The sequence below is a fragment of the Sphaeramia orbicularis genome, chromosome 5 (genome assembly GCF_902148855.1).
Source record: "Sphaeramia orbicularis chromosome 5, fSphaOr1.1, whole genome shotgun sequence".
Taxonomy (NCBI): Eukaryota; Metazoa; Chordata; class Actinopteri; order Kurtiformes; family Apogonidae; genus Sphaeramia; species Sphaeramia orbicularis.
In genome coordinates, this window is record NC_043961.1 from 49,901,054 (window position 1) to 49,922,036 (window position 20,983).

The following is a 20,983-nucleotide window of genomic DNA, read 5'->3' on the forward strand; positions in this document are numbered from 1 at the left end:
TAAGTGAGTGGTGATGATGAGGGCAGGGAAGAGGCCGGACCACCGCAGCAGGTCCAGAGATAATCGTGAAAGAATCTGTGGTTGTCCTGGGAAAAACCTTATTAGAATATTTAAAATGGAATGTTTGAAAGTGCTAGGACAGGAGGTGCTCTCGGAAGAGCTGGGTCTTCAGGAGCTTCTTGAAGATAGGCAGGGATGACTCTGTTCTTGTAGCACTTGGTAGAGCGTTCCACCAACGTGGAACGACCCATGAAAAGAGCCTGGATTGTCTTGTACAAGGTCTGGGGACCACCAGACTACGTTCCCCAGACGAGCGGAGTGGTCGTGGGGCGACATAAGCTTTTATTAGTGCACCTAAGTAGACAGGAGCAGACCCACGGAGAATTTTGTAGGCTAGGATTAAAGATTTGAATTTGATGCGGGCAGCTATGGGTAGCCAGTGTAACTCAATGAGTAAGGGGGTGACATGTGCCCTTTTAGGCTGATTGAAGACCAGACGCGCTGCTGCATTCTGGACCATCTGTAGTGGTTTGACAACACAAGCTGGGAGGCCCGTTAGAAGAGCATTGCAGTAGTCAAGACGGGAGATAACCATAGTCTGCACCAGGAGCTGGGTGGCCTGTTCGGTTAGGTATGGCCTGATCTTTCTTAGGTTGAACAGAGTGAAACGGCATGATCGGGTGACAGAGGCAACGTGATCCGTGAAGGTCAACTGATTATCAATCATGACTCCCAAGTTACGTACTACACTGGTAGGAGCCAGAGGTATGGAGTCAATAGTGATGGAGATGTCCAGCTGTATGGTTGGCTTAGCTGGGAAGACCAGCAGTTCAGTTTTGGACAGGTTCAGCTGAAGGTGATGGGCTTTCATCCATGCAGATATGTCAGAGAGACAATCTGAGATCCGCACTGAGACTGTGGAGTCATCAGGTGGGAATGACAGATAGAGCTGGGTATCATCAGCATAGCAATGATATGAGAAGCCGTGTGAGTGGATGATCTGACCGAGTGAGGTGGTGTATATGGCAAAAAGGAGGGGGCCCAACACAGAGCCTTGGGGGACCCCCGTGGTGAGGCGGTGAACTGCTGATGTGTGCCCTAGCCAGGACACACTGAAGGACCGACCAGTAAGGTAAGATTGAAACCAGGAGTGTGCGTGGCCTGTGATGCCCATGTTCCAGAGTATGGATAACAGGATATCATGATTGACAGTGTCAAATGCTGCTGATAAGTCCAGTAGAATGAGTACTGAAGACTTGGCTGCTGCTCTAGCCTCTTTCAAGGCTTCTGTCACAGACAACAGAGCCGTTTCAGTGGAGTGGCCGATTTTGAAGCCAGATTGGTTGATGTCCAGGAGGTTATTTTGGGAGAGGAATTCTGTGACCTGTTTGAAAACAGCCCTTTCGATGATCTTAGAAAGGTATGGGAGGAGTGAGACTGGTCGATAATTCTCCACTTGAGTGGGGGTGAGGGAAGGTTTTTTGAGTAGTGGTGTCACCTGCGCTTGTTTAAATACTGTAGGAAATGTTCCTGAAGTCAGTGAAGCATTAATCACATGTGTGATTGGTGCTGTGATAGTAGGGGCAACAGACTGTAAGAGGTTGGATGGAATAGGGTCCAACAAGCATGTTGTAGGACGGCTAGAGGAAAGGAGTTTAGACACCTCGTTCTCTGTGAGGGGAGTAAATGAGGGGAATGACGCAGTTGGGCTTTTATCAGTTGAGTTAGTAGTAGCCATAGTCAGGGGAGAGGAAGCAGTGTGTGATGATGATGATGTTGAAGAAGGAGGCGTGCAGTCTATGGGGGGATCAGTGAACTGACTGCTGATAGTAGACACTTTATTTGTGAAAAATGAAGCAAAATTGTCTGCTGTCAGATTAGTAGTGGGCGGTGGAGGTGGAGGGTTGAGTAGTGTTTTAAAGGTTGAGAATAGTTTCTTGGTGTCGGTGGCAGAATGAATTTTGTTATTATAGTAAGCCTTCTTCGCAGCAGTGACACTGGATGAGAAGGATACCAATAGTGACTGGAATGTGATCAGGTCAGAAGAGCTTTTTGTTTTGTGCCATTTTCTCTCTGCGGCTCTGAGGTTGGTACGCAGCGACCGGAGGTTATCATTGAGCCATGGGTGGGACTGGGAGGATCGAGCGGGTCTAGTAGATAGAGGGCACAGATTATCCAGACAGGAGCTAAGTGTAGAGCACAGAGACTCAGTGGCATCGTTAACCTCTAAGGAGGAAAAAGTGCTGGGGGGAGGGAGAGCGGAGGCTACGACAGTGGAGAAGTGGGTGGGGGACAAATTGCGGAGGTTGCGGCGGAAAGAGACCATGGGGGAGGGAGCAGAGTGTTTTTCAGGGAGAGACACACTGAACTGAATGAAATAGTGGTCAGACAGGTGTAAAGGTGTGACTGTGAGGGCATCTGTGATGCAGTTTCGGGTGAAAATGAGATCGAGCTCTTTACCAGCTTTGTGGGTTGGAGGACTGCAAACCCGCTGTAGCTCAAAAGAGAGTATTAGTGACATGAAATCTGAGAAGCTGGGATTGTCTAAGTGGATGTTCATGTCACCGAGGACTAGCATGGGGCAGTCATGCTCTGGGATGGAGGAAAGCAGAGTGTCAAGCTCATCAGGAAAATCACCCAGTTGCCCTGGTGGACGATAAATGACAATTATGTAAAGTTTGACTGGTGCTGTCACTAGGATGGCATGGTATTCAAAGGAGTTGTATTTGACTGAAGGTAGGAGTTGATTGTGTTTCCATTTGTTGGAAATTAACAGACCCACACCACCTCCTCGTCCAGATGGACGAGAGGTATGAGAGAATGTGTGGCTGATAGAAAGTGCGGCTGGGGTTGCATTGTTTTCAGGCGTAATCCAGGTTTCAGTGAGAGCCAGGATGTCCAGTGTGTGATGGTTGGCATAGGCAGCAATAAAATCTGCTTTGTTCACTGCAGATTGGCAATTCCATAACCCTATAGAGAAGGACGCACCAATGACTGCGGTGTATATTAATGGGCGGAGATTGGTGATATTACGATGCCTTTTAGCAGTGTGAAACCCCATACGTGAACTGAAAATAACAGGAATAGGATGGTGACCAGTAGAGAGATTGTTCCTCAAAGGTGAGCTGGTGTGAGTGAGGGGTGTAACTGTCATTAGTGAGGGGCTGGGAGAGGAGGAGAGATCAGTTGGGGTGGTATTCAGTCTGACTACAGACTGTACAGGAGACTCTGAACGTGGTGATGTTTGATGTGACCAGCAGGGGGAGCAGGTGACTGCAGCAGAAGACGGGGAGCGTAGTCACATAGGTGTGGGAGTGGTTTTAGTCTGGACAGCGTGTTGAATGTTTTGAGCCAGGACGCTGCTGCCTAGTGTAGAGGGGTGGACGCCATCGGACTTGTAGAAGGAGGAGCGGTTCCAGAACAGATTAAAGTTATCAATAAAACTGAAGCCGTTCAGAGCAGAGGCGGACTGGAGCCAGGTGTTCAGGCTGAGGAGGCGGCTGAAACGGCCCACACCACGGGCAAAGGAGGGGAGTGGCCCGGAAATGAAAACAGCCTTCCCGGATCCTTTCAGTTTATCAAAGAGGTTTTTAAAATGAACCTTCGTCACTTCGGACTGTTGAAGAGAAGTGTCATTGAAGCCCACGTGAACTATGATCCGGGTAACGGTGGACGGCAGTGAGAGCAGCAGCTGAGGGAGTTCATGGAGGATGGAGGTGACGGTGGAACCAGGAAAACACCTGGTTATGGCGTTAAAGAAACGGACGTGACGGATGATGGAGTCCCCGAGGATAGCGGTGGTCGGAGGGAAAAGTGGTCGAGGAGACAGTGTTGAAGGTGAAGGGTTCCTGGTCTCTCTAGGTGGACATTCCACGGGTGGACCGTCGGAGTGACGGCGGACGGCCTCTCGGAGGAGGCGGCGCCGGGCAGAGGAGCGGACCGAGGAGCGGGGACCCTTGTTCGACGGCTTCACAGGAGGACCGGCTTTAGGACCGTCGCCGGTAATCAGCTCGGTGGCAGCCACGGAGTCAGCAGGAGCCGGTTCCGGGACAGAGCCAGGTGGGATGGGGGGCACACCAGCCGCGGGGGGAGGAGCCGGAGCGTCCTCCACGGACAGGACGCCGAAGCGGTTTGATGTGCTGATGGTCGGCGGTGGTGAGTCTTTGCTGGTGTTCTTTTTGCGGCCACGAATCACCACTTCAGACCAGGGTGTAGAACACGGGGGGCGAGAACAGGCAGAGGAAGGATCCCATAACACCGTATCATCACAGGAGGCTTTGGGCTTCTCTGCGCTTTTCAGAAACAGACTGGACAGTGTGGGAAGGCGGCTGGAGAAACCACAGAGCTGGGCATTTTTCTCCTCGAGTTCTGCGGAGAGGCGCAGTATTTCCTCTTTGAGATCCGCGATAGTTTGGTAGGCCTTTACCAGGGTTTTGTTGGCTTCGACAAGAGGACTATCTCCGGCTGATGAGGATGACGCCATGGTGGAAACAGCGAGATACCGGGCAGAGCGCGGGAAGCGGTGGGTGACAACCAGAGGTAAGGATCCACTGACAATACTAACCTGTCCTGATGAAGGTTTGGATTGATGGCGTCAAGTTAAAAAGACACGGTTAAGAGGTTAGGTTCAAGTGAGTAAGCGTTGAAAGGCAAGAAATAAGTAGTTAAAAGGCTGGATTTCTAGGAGTAGATCCGCCGGCGGTTTGACAAACCGCGTGTAAAGAAGTGTAAACATCTTTTCCAAGTGCATTTTTTTCAACTGATGTCCTTTGTGGTGGACGGCTTTTATTCATTTCTTTATTTATTTCTAATGAATCTGTGACACTCTTGTCGATAAATGTGGACAAAAAACTAATATCTGGGTCCTGGGGGGTTAAGACTGGTCTCAGGACCACTTTCTGAAGGTGTCAGACTGAACAGTTTTTGTACTGGGTCTTGTCTAGATGTGCTTACAGTATGTGTCTGCTTAATAAAACAAATGAGGCATAACTAATACAAACTAAGCACAAGTTTTACGACACTATTAACTTCATTTTATAGAGGGTATGCACATACGTCACTTCCCCCCTGGGCCACGCCCAACCTGGCCACGCCCAACAAAAACCAACCTGCTCAACATGACAGAGTATAGCAGTAAACACAGCGAGACCGGGAAAATGTGAAATATGAAATTAAATTAAGGACAATTGGACTGGACATGGTTCCGTACGAGCTACCAAAGAACAAGTGGTCCATGAGCATTGACACGTGGACAGAAATCACATATCCAGACATCCAGGTGTAGGGGATCATCGCTATTTTTACCTGAAACAAATATACATGGTTTCATCATTACTGACAACCAGGGTCCAAAACTAGGGCCCAGAATCAGCTGATTCAAAGTGCATTTACAGTAGACCACGTACTGACTCCAGCGAATATATGCATGATCTACTGGTACTGAGGAGATTTACGTCTAGTTCAGATCAAGTACTTTATACAGCACAGATACTACTGCTGTGGACCAGCAGGGTACGACTTTATTCTGGTAAATTATGATATTTTTCCCACCTGTTTTTAAATTACAACATTATTCTTGTAATATTATGGCTTTATTGTCGGAATATGACAACTTTAATCTCATAAACGAATGGCATTTTTGTTAAATTATGAGTTTTTTTTTTTTCTTTAACTATGACTTTATCCTCATAACATTGTGATTCTTTTTGTATTCAATTTTATTCTCATAAAATTATGGGTTTTATATCGATATTTTATTACTTTATACTCGTAGTGACAAGTGTTTTTATTTTCTCATGTTGCCCTAATACTCCGTCGTAGCTTTATTCTCCAGTACCCCCAAATTTGAAAAACTAGGTTAGCCTCAGTTTAAGTTAGTTTACTAATCATGTAGGAGCACAAGGTTCATAATGACAAAATCAGGACAAAAACCATGAAAGATCTGATCATGAAACCAAGAGCTTTACTAAGAAGTAACGTTAGCCAAAACAATACATAATTTAAGGTATGATTTTACCCAAAAATACAGCATAAATTAATGTTACCTGACACCAAACAGGATCCACAAATCTAGGTCTGGTTTCCTGGATTTGTGGATCCATCTACTCCTCTTTTCTTTGTCTTTCAGTGTCTGTAAAACGATAGCTCCGACTGCTTTTCAAACCTGTTCGTACAATCAATTGCACAACAGCTCTTCCCCATTTTTTATTAAATAATGTTCTTCATGGTTTGATTTCTTCTGATTTTTATAGATTTCTGCAGTTGAGAAGTTATTTGATGTCACGTAAAGAATGGTCACTTCTTCAAACACAAGCCACTGACTTGGAAAGGTTTTTCATAAAGATCATGAAAGAAGATAAATGTGACAAGATTGTGTCAAATCTTTGCAAATGCTTACATTTGAATATATCGGGGAGTACTCTTCAGGTAAAGGAGAAGTGGGAACTAGAAATGAATGTTGTGATTGGGGACCAAGAATGGGAACAATTGTGTGAAAATGGACACAAACTGACTAGCAGCCCAACATGGAAAGAGTTTATTTGGAAAGTGAACGTTAGATATTTTAAAACCCCATTTATTATTTCTAAGTTTGACAAAACTAAAACAAATTTATGCTGGAGACATTGTGGACAAATTGGAGATCACACACCCATTTTTTGGGATTGTCCAAAACTTAAGTCTTTCTGGGAGGGAATTAGGGATGAACTTTCTAAAATACTACACACTTGCATTGAATATGACCCACTGATTTTTATCTTTGGAGTGCTCCCTGCTAATTTTTTAAATAAGGATAAAGAATATCTTTTGAAAATTCGTGTCTTGGAAGCAAAAAAAAATGATAACTGTATCCTGGTATAAACCACTTTCTCCAACAATAAATCAGTGGAAGGAAAGAATTGTGAGGGTCTATACAATGGAAAAAATAACAGCAAACCTAAACCTTACCACTGATTTGTTCAAGAAGAGGTGGAATCCTTTGATAACCCATTTGGATTTGATATTGTAGCATTTGAGAGTCTGGCGCTGGTGGGATATTATTTGTATTTTTATGTAATTATTAAAATAATTGTAGGCAGATATATTAGGTATGCAAATAAGACCTTGTAACAGTACACTGATTTGAGGTACCAGTTTGCCGAGAAGTTCTGTTTATTTGTTTATTTATTTTGTTTTGTTTTTTTTAATGTTACAAAAGATATGTAGCTTTCTACATTAAGAATATGTAAGGATTGTACATATTGTAAAGCTTGAAATATGAATATGAATAAAATTTTGTTCAAAAAAAAAAAAAAAAATGTTCTTCAGTTTAGACAGTATTGAAGCCAATGCTGCTTCTCATCTCCCTCTTTCTGCCACTCAGTGGGCGGAACCGCAGTGACTTCCGCTTGCGGTGACAACACGTACATACCCTCTATATCCGAGTTATGTCCATATTCACTTGTTGTTCAAACTTTAAAACACATCAGCACTTTAGACAGTTGTGCCTCAGATGGAAAATGTACACCCTCTCAATCATGCTGATAAGTTGTTTTTTTTTTTTGTTTGTTTTTTTGGTGAACAATTACATCTGATGTTGCTGTCACTGTGCATTGTGGGATGTCATTCTTTCCTCTCCGTGTGTAAAGGATAGTCCAGTGTATTCTATGCTAAAGGAGGCACTAAAGGAAGCATTGAAGTGCATTTCCTTTGTAGTCACTGGACTTATTGTAATAAACAGTTACAATAAAAGATACAAAATGTAAATAAGAAAGTAAGCACATTTTCATACTGGCACTAATATGAACACATTTAATCCAGTGATTAAATGAGAATCTGGTTAATCCAATCAATCCATTGGTCCTGCACTAATCAGGCTTAAAAGTTTTGAATTTACAAATCAGCATTTAATACCTTAAAAACATCTTTAAAAGTTATTATATTTGATATTGTAGGTCTTGAGTTATGTTGCCATAAACGTGTTTGCTGTATTGTGTTTAAATGTTCAAGCTGCAACGAAAACTAATGTTTGTCTATTCAGTTCCGCTCATTCCAACCTGACAATTTATATTGAAATTAGGAACCAAATATCGCTAACTCTGCAGCCCCCCAGTGAGAAATTATCACAGAACATTCAGCCCAACACGAGCAGCCCTTAGTTGTGTGCAATACCCGAGAAAGCTGACTTTGGAAACTTTAATGGATGGCTTGCAAGCGATAAGTAAGCATGGGGAAGTGCAAATGTGGTTGGAGAAAAGATTATTCTCGACCTGGTTGACACAAGTGGAGGGGAACGGCTGTGAAATGGGCATTAAATTCTGTTCTAAGTAGTCTTAAAAAGTCATAATTTTAACTTGTACAAACCTGTAGGAACCCTGACCAAGGTTCTAATAGTTTTGGATTTTTCATTATAGTTTAGTTTTATTTAGTTTTGACTTTTTTTTTTCTCTAATTCAGTTAGTTTTAATTCATTTTTAGAACAGGTTTACAAGTTTTTATTAGTTATTTTTTTTCCAAAATGCTTAATTTTATACTCAGTGCCAATGAAAACGCAACACTTGAAGATTCTTATATTTTTTTTTAAATCGATGAGGATTTTTATTCCATAAGCTCTTTGGAATTAATCATAGGCCATTTCTATACAGTAAAAATAAAAAATCACATCCAAAGTTGTTGACAGAAAATAAGGATAAAGAAAGAAACTCAAGGACCCCCAAAACAAAAGTCACAAAGCGGTCCCGGTGGTGCTGCAGCTCAGTGTAGCGATCCTGCTGTGGCGTGGTCACATGTGCTCGTCCAGGGCGAGGTCTGTCTGCAGTTGAGCCAGTTTCTTCATGCCTCTGTTGCATCCTGACTACGGTGGACACATTGCATCCAAAACGGCGCGCCACCTGCCGAGCAGAGATTCCGGCCTCCAGGAGCCCCATAGCATGGCATCTTTGGTCACGTGTCAGTCTAGGCATCGCTGAGTTATTGCAAATGATTTTGGTGCTTTTCAGCTTGCCTTTATATACAGAACATGACCACTCCTTAACTGACCACAATTCCTTAAGCTGAGCAGTTCATTGCTGAGCAATGAGAAAAACAAGTCTTATGAATGCAGACAAGTTCACAATAGCTCAACCCGTCTCAGGTTGTTAAGAAATTGTCTGGGATTATCATATACAGGTGAAACTTAAACATATTGATGCAGCTCAGGAACAATAAAACACATTCAAGTGTTGCGTTTTCATTGGCACTGAGTATAGTTTAGTCTTAGAATTAGTTTTAGTTTTGTCATATCTTTTCTCTTCTCCATCATATTCAAATAAATCCCAGACAGGACTCTGCTGGTTTCTCCCAACTTTAGTCTCCATGTTTCCAGGTAGAGTGGGGACCAGAAGACGACTCTAAACCACGAGTGACGAGAAGTGTCGGACCGTTAAATATCATATGGTGCCAGCAGCTAAAATTGCTTGAGGGAAATAAATCGATTTCATATCAATCTGACATTGACAAAGACGAAAACTAAGGGAATTTTATTCATAATTTTTATTTGTTTTAGTTAGTTTTGTAAGCACACAATACAGGTTCCGGTACTTATCTTTTTTTTTTTTTTTAATTATAGTTTTTATTTATTTCAATTAACGAAAATGTTTTTACAATTCTAGTTTTCATCATTTCGTTAGTTTTCATTAACGATAATAACCTTGACCCTGACTAATGTACTCAGCGCCAATGAAAACGGAACACTTGAATGTGTTTTATTGTTCCTGAGCTGCATCAATATGTTTAAGTTTCACCTGTATAAGATAATCCCAGACAATTTCTTAACAACCTGAGACGGGTTGAGCTATTGTCACGCTTGAATGAACTTGTCTGCATTCATAAGACTTGTTTTTCTCATTGCTCAGCAATGAACTGCTCAACTTAAGGAATTGTGGTCAGTTAAGGAGTGGTCATATTCTGTATATAAAGGCAAGCTGAAAAGCACCAAAATCATTTGCAATAACTCAGCGATGCCTAGACTGACACGTGACCAAAGATGCCATGCTATGGGGCTCCTGGAGGCCGGAATTTCTGCTCGGCAGGTGGCGCGCCGTTTTGGATGCAATGCGTCCGCCATAGTCAGGATGCAACAGAGGCATGAAGAAACTGTCTCAACTGCAGACAGACCTCGCCCTGGATGAGCACATGTGACCACGCCACAGCAGGATCGCTACACTGAGCTTCAGCACCAGGACCGCTTTGTGACTTTTGGTTTTGAGGGTTCTTGAGTTTCTTTTTTTATCCTTATTTTTTCTCAACAAATTTGGATGTATTTTTTTATTTTTACTGTATAGAAATGGCCTATGATTAATTCCAAAGAGCTTATGGAATAAAAATCCTCATCAATTTAAAAAACTATAAGAATCTTCAAGTGTTGCGTTTTCATTGGCACTGAGTATACAAAGTACCCACAACCTCTAGCAGTAAATGTATTATTAAAATACACACTTATGCTGGGATATGTTCTCCATACCTTCCTGTGCAGGTGGGGAAACCTCCCAATAGACGACGCCATGCAGTTTGGACACGACGAGGTGGTGGCGGTGCTCAAAGATTACCAGCAGGTCTACGGGCAGCACAGTGAAACGCAGCAGTCCACAAAGCTGGGCGCCATCGAGGACATGGTGTGAGAAAACAGGCAGAAAACACAAAGCTAAATTTAACCCACTGGTTTGGTTTCTCACACTGAGATGCGCAGACCAAAATATCAAACAGGAAAATACAGCACAAACAACAGGCAAATACTTCAAGGCAATGAAAACAGCAGGTTTGTATGAGCAGTACCATGCAAACAGGCTACAGTAGATATCAACTCAGGGCTGCCTTTTGTTTCTGCTTCATAACCTGCTTGTATTTTGTGTTTTGCTGTCAACTTTCTTTTATTCTTGAGAAAAATTGAACCCTTGCAATGTGTCAGGCTATGTGATATGTTCAGGTGGAAACATTAAAGTGTGAATTATGTAGAAGAAAATGAAGTTGGAATAATGGGATAATTTGGGATGTATTGTATTATTGTGCTCTTAAGTTGTATATATATTTAATTCATTTCTAATAAAAGATAGATTGCTACATTATTTTAGAAATTGTCATAACTCTGATGCAAATGTCAACTTAGCATGAACATGAAATACCCAGTAGTAATTAATTATGTAAAATATTTTTGTGCACAAAGACATCTGCATAGTGTATTTAATTTATCTGCCACCCAGAGGTTTTTGTTTGCTTTTATTTAGTTAGTCAGTGCTCCATGCAGTCAGTAATTTACTATTAAATATTCAGCAGCCTTGAAAAGTAGGAATATGTGGTGTTGAGACAACGGGGGAGGCTTAGGTTCGTCAAGAGGGAATCAGCAGTTTTTATAAACCAGCTGAAAACCAAACGGACAAAAGTTTGCAGTTGGAAACAATGGACAAAAGTATTCCAAGCTAATAAATAACAGATGATCTGTTTACACAAGCGGTGTTTATTTAGCAGTGTGCACAGATTGTCACAGATGTGGGTGTCCATCTCTAGTCAAGAAGTGATCGCAAGAATATTTTCCTCCAAGATCATATTTCTCAACAGCTGGCAAATGCACTCATATGTAGTCCAGATCATATGGTAACTAGAAGTGTAGGCAGTGTTTTGTGCTATTTTTGTCTGCGTCGCCAGATGCTGCTTTCATCCATCGAACATGTAACGCAGATTCTTCTGTGGGTGAGAGAAAGAGAACGGAGTGAGGTGACGCTAATGAGGACAGCAATGCCAATGTGAAGCTGCACATAACAATTGGATGTGTATTAATTTAGTTGTGCAAGTATCAGACCATACTGTAGCATTCGTGGATATACAAATAGGTCGAATGATTTGAGAGGAAGGCTGAGTGCTATAAGTGCCTTTTCTTATACCAGGCGTGTCAAGCTCATTTTAGTTCAGGGGCCACATTCAGCCTAATATGAAATAAAGTGGGCCCAGACCAGTAAAATAATGTAAATAATAGGATAAGAACTTAGAAATAACATCAACTCCAAAGTTTTCTCTATGTTTTTGAGTGAAAAAGTTAAATTACGTAATTAAAATGTTTACATCTACGAACTGTACTTGAACATAACGTGAACAAATATGAACAACCTGAAAATTCTTAAGAAAAATGAGTGTAATTTCAACAATATTACACCCCAATTTATTATTTATACATGTGCATCGCAACTTACAGGTCACAGTGGATCTACAAATACACAAAACATTTGATAACAGGCAGAATATTGTTAAAATACTACATACTTCTTTTTAAGACATTTCAGGTTGTTCATATTTTTTGTGAAAAGCCAGTCTGTAAATGTAAACATTTTTGTGTAATTTTACTTCTGACACTAAAAGAAAAAGAAAAAATTAGCTTTTTTTCATTGTTTACAGGTTATTATGATAGTATTTTACTGGTCTGACCCACTTTAGATTGAACATTTGTGACTGTTAATATCTTCAGTGTAATTTTTACATTTCACCAATTCATCCCAGGGGTCAGATTGGACCCAGATTTGGCCCCCGGGCCACATGTTTGACACCTCTGTCTTATACCATTAGCCACTTGGAACTGCAGCAGTCAAAGAATCTGAGACATACTGTGTACAGGTAAAGGCACTGTTTGGCTTACAGCTTAGTCATGGTGTCATTTCAGAAAAATAGGAGTAATGGCCCTGTATCTCACCAGCATATTCTATCAGGAATCAATAACAAGTTGAATTTGCGAGGTCAGGTTCTGCTGCTATGTTAGAGTTCTGTGGTCTTGATGCAGGAGATCAATCTCCCATTAGCAGTGGGTGGTACTGTCACTGGAGGAGAACTCAACTAATTAACCTTTAAAGATCCAAACAGCAACTGGTGACCAAAACCATCCACTGATCTGAAATGTTTAATACCTGTTGATCCACTAAACCTATCAATCCGTGTAAATAATTGGTGTTAAATACAGTTTGTTATCTTTTCATGGTCATCAGATGTTCAGAGGCTCTGTAGTGAATGTGGAATGTGGAAACACCATCGTCTTCTACAACTTTGATTCACCAGTAAAACCCAAGGAGTTGGATCAATGACAGTGGACGGAGCCCTGTGATGAACTGGGTGTACCCTACCCTACCCTGCCTTCGCCCTGTAGCTGGGATAGGCTCCAAGCGACCCCTGTGACGTTAGTGAGGATAATGAATGAATAAACAGTGGAGGGACACACTGGGTTTATGTTAAGTTAAAGAGAGATTTGCTGATTTGCTAAAAAAAAAAAAAAAAGAAAGAAAAGTCACTTTTTCTTTAGTTTTCTCTATTTTTTTCTCTATTTTTCTATATAATAACCCTCAAATTTACTGTTAGCTTTTATGACATCTATGTGAACTGTAAATTAAATGTAAGAAAATACCTGATTGTTACTGAAAAACCAAAAAATAGTGAAGATATTATAATAAATGGTGATAAGTCACTTAAGTAAAGTTAAATATAGAGAAAAATTCATTTGGGAAGTGCCACCAAAGTAACACTGAGTCCTTATGAGTTACATCAAAGTCCATATATGACTTCAGTGCAAAATAACAATTACACTGATATCTGTAACCAATCCCATGCCCTTCCTGCCATCTAAATATGGTCCATTTTGAGTAAAGGCAAATTTTTACCTCCGCCAAGGAGGTTATGTTTTTGCCAGGGTTTGTTTGTCTGTTTGTTTGTCTGTCCGTTAGTGTGCAACATAACTCAAAAAGTTATGGACAGATTTTGATGAAATTTTCAGGGTTTGTTGGAAATGGGATAAGGAAGAAATGATTAACTTTTGGGGGTGATCGGGAGTGGGGGGGCCCACGGGGGGGCCCACTGATCAGCCTTGGCGGAGGTCTGCGCTCTCCGAGTGCTTCTAGTTAATATTTTTAAAAATTGTCAGAAATTCAGAAATCAAAATTTTTCAAAACTGTGAACAAACTTTAAAATTTAAAAAGAATCCGACTAGTAGTTTTGGAAATTTAGATTACACTGGTATACAAATTGTTGGAAACTGTCTGCTTCTGAGATAAAATTGGCTAACTCTTACATACTTTGATAAGATGAACTGAAAAACAAATAATAAAACTGATGATCGGCTAATATATATATATATATTTAATATTTAATGGCAAAGTTTTATTATGTATATACATATACATAAATCTTGCGTTTGAAAGAATATTTTTATCTGAAGTGTCCAAGTGCTACCTTGGCAAGGACTTATTGTAAACTAAATGTATTAGGAAAATACAAACTGAAACATCACTCATAACAACAGTTTTACCTTATGTAGATGGTGCTTTTTGGCTTGTCTCTTATCTGTGTTGTTTACACAGTTTCAAGGCATCTGTGGCTCCTCAGGTAAAAATAACAGACAATTTGATAAAAGTATCACACACGGACAATTATAAACACAGCTACATTTGACTTAGATCAGTGCTCGTCATGGCTTATGAAATGTAACAAAGTGTATAATATGTCAAAGTGGGCATGTTCTATCAAGATGTTATCATAGATGAATATGTTCTACATTGCAGAAATGTTTTGAGTCAGAACTTGTAGCTCAGACTTGTAGCTCCCAACCCTCAGCCCCCTGGTGGTATTGCTGTGGTCTTTGGCGAGGGCAGTGGGAGGTAGCTGGCTTGAACACATCCAGCCTAGTCTCTCATAAGAAAAATTAAAAATGGTCACTTGTCATTGGACAGACTGTCTCCTAAATGGTCTGAGAGTGGTCCAGCTGTGGAGTGGACTAGGTCTATATTCAAAAAAAAAAAAAAAAAAAAAGAAGAAGAAAAGGGTAGGAGGAATACCCTTTGACTGGCCATGGCTGGTCTGGTCCTTGGGCTGTGGCTGTGCTGCTGGGGGTGCTGGGAGGTGTGGTTGGTGTCCTCCCCTCCTTGGGCTCTGCATGCTGCCCCCCCCCCCCCCCCCCCCCCACAGCCATATTAATTTAAATTAATTCATATAAACTCAAAACAGATAGTAACTGATACAAATACATTATTACAAATATTAAATTATTTTTACTCATTGTTGTATTGTGACTGCCTCCACCGCTACCGCCGCCACAATAATGCTAGCCAATTCGACTACTGGTATTATTATTATATATTTTTGTATTATTGCAACAATTATTATTTTCCCCCTGACTCTCCCCTCTCTCTTTCTCACTTTCATTCACACCCCCGTCCTCCCCTTTTCCCTATCGCCCCTAACCAAGCTATATTGTTTAGTTGCACTGTACATTTATGATCTTTTTCTTTGTAAAATGATGTTGTCATTGTTGTTGTCGATACTCTGTCGTCGTTGTTGTTGTTGTTTTGTTTGTTTATTTGTTTGATTTTCCCTTTGTTTGTGTGTTGTTGTTTTTCTGTCCACAATGTCTTGTTAACTATCACTAATAAAAAATAAAAATAAAAAAAACCTCGTAGCTCAGACACATACATATCCTTTCAGTCAATAATCGCTCTTTCATTACTTCGAATAGCATTTATTACTGAATCTTGATAACTTGAGCCAACCATCACTTTTGACTTATTTTTTCTTTTTTAGTAACTGAAAGTAGGTCAAATTTAGCTACTTTTATTCTGGAAGCATTTTACTTTGAGGTTTGTCGACATTAGGGATCTGCTCGTCACATAGTTACATCACATCCGTCTTATCTGTGATTGGTTTACTCTGCACCTGTTAGTCCGGCCTTCATATTTGGATTCAAGCCCCACCATTCCAGACGGATTTCTCATTGGGCAACACAGGCAACACGCCAACAGCACTACACAATACTTTTAATTTCAGTTGGATTTGTTTGGTTTTTTTCAATAAAAGGATGTTTTGAGAAAAGAATGAAACGTTTTAAGGTTTTTTAACCTGTTTTATGGTACGTGGGCATTGTTCTTATATCATGGAGTAATACATTGGTGTGTAAAGTGTTGCCCTGATTCTTCACTGTGATAAAAGGCTGCAGGTATCCACACCGTACCCCCTCCCGTGGTTGAGGTCACAGTTGTCCAGCTTCCACCAGATGTCACTGTGTCTCCATCAAAGACATGCTCTTATCACAACGGTTGATCAGTCTGTCAGACAGTCCTCTGGTCTTCCACCGTAGTGTCACATGACAGAGGGACAAAAGACCTTATGTACACAGACTCATTGTTTGTCTTCTTCAGGTGTGATTTCAGGTTTTAGGACACAGGCAAATGACAGAGGCACATTCCTCCACTCCTCCTTCATTCTACTGTCTACTTTGATTTACCAGAATTGTTTCATTCTGGTAAACCATTATCTGTCCTGCCTGCGATGGCTTGTAGAGACCAGGATTATTAACATATCAGCACAAAATTCAAACATGCAGCTTTTTAAAATTTCGCCTCATTGCTTAATGATGCAACTGATAAGTGAAGTATCTCGCCTGGGGTTTCATTTTCACTAAACCATTCAATAAAATCAACCAGAAGTTCGCAATCACTGGCTCGTGGAGGCTGTGGGCTTCATGCAGTTTTTGGCCTGAAGGGAAACGGTGGGTGGGGTATTAGTAGGAGAGAGATTTCTAAGGTAGAGACACTCTGTTTGTCTGACAGCAAATAAAAGTGCTGGACTTAACTGTCTTCAAATAATTTGAGTCACTTCATCACTGTGGCAGAAAGGTATAATGTTGTGGTTTCTATCTTTCCCACAGCTCGCACCATAAACCTGCTCCAGCTACAATCTGAGCGAAGCGTGAAGTCCACCGCTGCTTTCATGATGAGAAGGAAAAGGCAGAATTTATGAAGATTAAAGAGTAGATTACCTGATAACTTTTGAACAACTGTAAACTTCAAAAGTACTTTCAGCTTAAATTTGTATTTGTAGGTGGCTCATGTTACCTGTAGCTGGTAAAATTGAGTTTGTCAAGTGCAGAATTAACAATTTATGTGTTTTGGTACAAAAAAGCTCCAGTTTACACAAACTTTTCCAATTAGGATTAAAATGGTTTGCAGTAAACTCAACAGTAAAATCAATATTGCAAACAAAATTAAGCAAAATAGTACAAAGAAGGGCATACTCCTATTCAGTAGAAAAAAGAAAGTAAAATTACGTATATAATGAAGAGGTAGACAATAAAATAAGAAACATACAGGGGTTGGACAAAATAATGGAAACACCTTCACCTCAAGATGATAATGCCCCAATCCATACAGCTAGAATTGTTAAAGAATGGCATGAGGAACATTCTAATGAAGTTGAGCATCTCGTATGGCCGGCACAGTCCCCAGACCTCAACATTATTGAGCATTTATGGTCAGTTTTAGAGATTCAAGTAAGACGTCGATTTCCACCGCCATCGTCTCTAAAAGAGTTGGAGGGTATTCTAACTGAAGAATGGCTTAAAATTCCTTTGGAAACAATTCACAAGTTGTATGAATCAATACCTCGGAGAATTGAGGCTGTAATTGCCGCAAAAGGCGGACCTACACCATATTAAATTATATTTTGTTGATTTTTTAAGGTGTTTCCATTATTTTGTCCAGCCCCTGTATAAAAGGAAACTAAACTAACAGGGATCGTGTGAGGCAAACTTAAAAGTTAGTCTATGCTTTTAAAAGTTTTTAACAAATATTACAGACTCAACACTGACAAGACACAACCCCCCCCCCCCCCCCCCCAAAAAAAAACAAACTAAAAAACAAAGTTTAAGATTTAAGAACGTTTAGTCAGAAGATCTCAGTAGATTTGGTTTCAAGTGTAAAGTAAATACTTATAAACCTTCCAAATCCTAGATTCTGACATTCGAGTGCATTCTTTTACCATTGATTCAGTGTTATTTGACGGTTTATTTAAACAAAGTGTGTGGACTGATATATACATACTACATATACACAGTATGATGGTGGTACAGCCTGTGATTTGCCTCCTGAGAACATTAGACTAAATTAAAATTCCATGTAGCTCACCTCTGACTGTGTGTTAAACTCAGGCGTGAACATTTCTCATCACTTGAATCTAATTAATCAAGAAGAACAAATGATGAATGGGTTGTAATTATTCCTTCAAGCCAAGTATTTCTCATTAAACCAAGAAACAACATCTTTTCACAGTAATAAAACACTGACCTTTACATTATGTTCCACCAGCTGAGAATGTGCAGTTAAAATATTTTTTAATTTGACTTTTGTGCTGATTAACTCATGTAATTAGTAGCTATTACTCTAATAGCTCTGACTATTAAATATACACCGTTACCGTATGTTGATTGAATAAAATCAGAATTTAAATAAGCAATTTAATAATCTCTTGCATGTGCTTTGTCTTAAGCAGTACATTAAAATGTGTGCTTTCTATCTTTTGCATAAATGTTTCTTCATTATGAGCAGAGGTGGAAAATGTTCTAAACAAAATATGAAACGCATCTGCACATACGTAAAAGTACTACGAACATTTTAATACAGCAAAAATATGTGGCTAAGAACATCACTTTTGAAATCTAAGACATGTTGTAATACTTGTTAGGCTCTTTAATTAATAAGTAATGTACCAACCTTATTCATGTAGTAAATACTTTAATGATTTACATTACATAATTACTTTTCTACATAACTAACACATATTTTAAAAGTGGAAATTAAGCTTTAAACATAGATTAAACTAGGCGGTGTAAACCTTACAACAGTGCTCAACACTGATAACTGTCAAATGTTTATCAGATGTTCCTCAGTATATCTGAATTTAGACTGGCAAAGATCAACCCCCCAAACATACCGACAGTTATATTTATTAACTACATTTAAGCATTTTTGGCAGTTGCTACATCAGACTACATTACATTTGATTAGTTATTCTCTGACACTTCTCAATATGTGAGAAGTTCATGTTTCAGTCAGAACTGAAACCTATCTTGTTGGATGTGCAGTTAGCGTGGCAGTTATCGAAAATGTACATCAGATTCCTATGCCGCAGCAGGATGAGATGACAGGCATTTACTGAGGTATATAAAACCACTATCTACAGCAGGCTGACACACACAGAGCAGAAAGTTTACACACAAATTAACATCAACACAGATCCAGACAAAGTTAGGCCAGTATTTTATTGGAGTTGTTATGGTTTATGAAGCTTTTTTTTGTATCGCATTTGTTATATTTGGCTCTCATTTGTCTTTTTTCCATTCTCTTCAGTTTAATACAGAACAGATGAACAGCGTATCCAACATTACATGCATTAAAAGCTTGACTTTAAATGTTGTCTCTATACTTCTGCAAATTAAAATGTATTGTTTATTTAACCTTTATTTAACCATGAAGACCACATACAATAAAAGATTATTTACAAGGGAGGCCAAAAAGGCACATCATTAAAAATAAATAAATTCATTCATTCATTCATTCATTCATTCATTTATTAACACAGTTTTTTGTAAATATTATTTTTATTATGATAATAATAATTATTAATAATAGTCGTAACAATAATCATAATAAAATGTTAAAAAAATATTGTAAGACAAAATGCATGATAATAGCGTTACTGTTCTTGGGGTATCATAATCGTGTAATCATTTGTCATCTGTCTGTCTGTCCATTCAACAGTTTAACCCTTTCATGCATAGCGGTCACTACAGTGGACAGTTATTCTCAAGCTGTTCTCTTGTATATTCACAGGTTTTGTTATTTTAGTTCCATACCATCCAACACAGTGGACACTTATGAAGAAATGAAATCAGAAAATGAAATGTATGAGTGGACATTTTTGTAACTCTGAAAATGAAAAATGAAAATGAAAATGAAAAATAGGTTAATTAAAAAAATCTCAATTGCATTTTTTGCTTAAAGAGGAATAAAATCACTCAAGAAAAAAATACTGACTTAGGTTCTCATAATTCATGCATGAAAGGGTTAATCACATTTTCTGAAGAATGCGTTGACATATCTGCACCAAATTTATACTGTTGATACATTTTGGCATGGAGCAGAAGCGCATTGAAAATAGATGACCTTGACCTACTTTTCCAAGACCAAATGGTGTCAAATGGTGACATGACCCCTTTGTTTGGGGTGATAAGTTTGCTTGAAACAGCCCTGTGCAGTTACAATATCTGAGTACTTTCAATATAAATATGTATGCAATAAGTTTTACACAAAGACAATCTAATCTAAATTACAGGGCAGTAACTTTCAACAGAATCTTATGCTATATTTGGCTGAGGCATATTAAAAGTGCACATCACGTTATGTTTAGTTATGTAGAAATGTTAGCAGTAGTAATAGTGGTAGTAGAGTCTACTCTCGTTAGACCGCCAACTTCCGTTCACGGCCAAATTGGCGGTATAGCGAAAATGGCGTTACAACGGGTTGCGTCCATAATGTGCATGTCTTTACTATATGATGTCTATGCTGCCTCCGTTAACCCGTTCTAATTGCGTTTCTAAATAAATCTTGATTCTGTTATGTTGTAAGGGATCATTTGAAGTGGGGAAACATTTTAAGCATTATTATACCGTGTCGGGAAATGACACCCCATCATCTTGAGGCTTTGGCTTAATCCCTCGTCCTCTTCCCGACATCCTGACCTACTGAGTGTTCTGCGATAAATGAACGGTGGCCGTTCCGTAGACCTTCTCGTAGCTTGTCGCGATCAGCGTCTGGCGCGTTTGTTTCAGTGCATTGTTAAAATTTATGTGTACTCGATGGCAATCACGCTGGCGGTATAACGGTCGGGAAATCAATGGTATAAGTGTTGTTTGTGCATGGAACTGGGCTGGCGGATGGCGATAGGCGGAAATGGCGGTAGCTAATGGAATAATGCATTGGGGATTTTTGTGCAATGGTTTTAGTCGGCGGTGAGCGAAAATGGCGGTATAACGGTGGGCGGTTTAACGAGAGTAGACTGTAGTATCAGTTTTGGTGAACACTAAATGCTACACTGTAAAAAAAAATGACTGTAGAATTAACACCAAAAAGTTGTAAAATTGCAACATAAAAAGACTACAAGTGACAATACAATG

General features: G+C 39.9%; 1 protein-coding gene across 2 annotated transcripts in view; it reads left to right on the forward strand.

Annotated features, from left to right (window-relative positions):
- Positions 1 to 11,201, forward strand: part of gls2b (glutaminase 2b (liver, mitochondrial)) — a 48,299-nt gene extending 37,098 nt beyond the window's left edge. For both annotated transcript variants that reach the window (XM_030133436.1, XM_030133437.1), the window contains one exon: positions 10,490 to 11,201. In XM_030133436.1, coding sequence (XP_029989296.1) covers positions 10,490 to 10,634 — 145 coding nt within the window. In that variant the 3' untranslated portion in view covers positions 10,635 to 11,201. The remainder of the gene's footprint in view (positions 1 to 10,489) is intronic.
- The last annotated feature ends 9,782 nt before the right edge of the window (positions 11,202 to 20,983 follow it).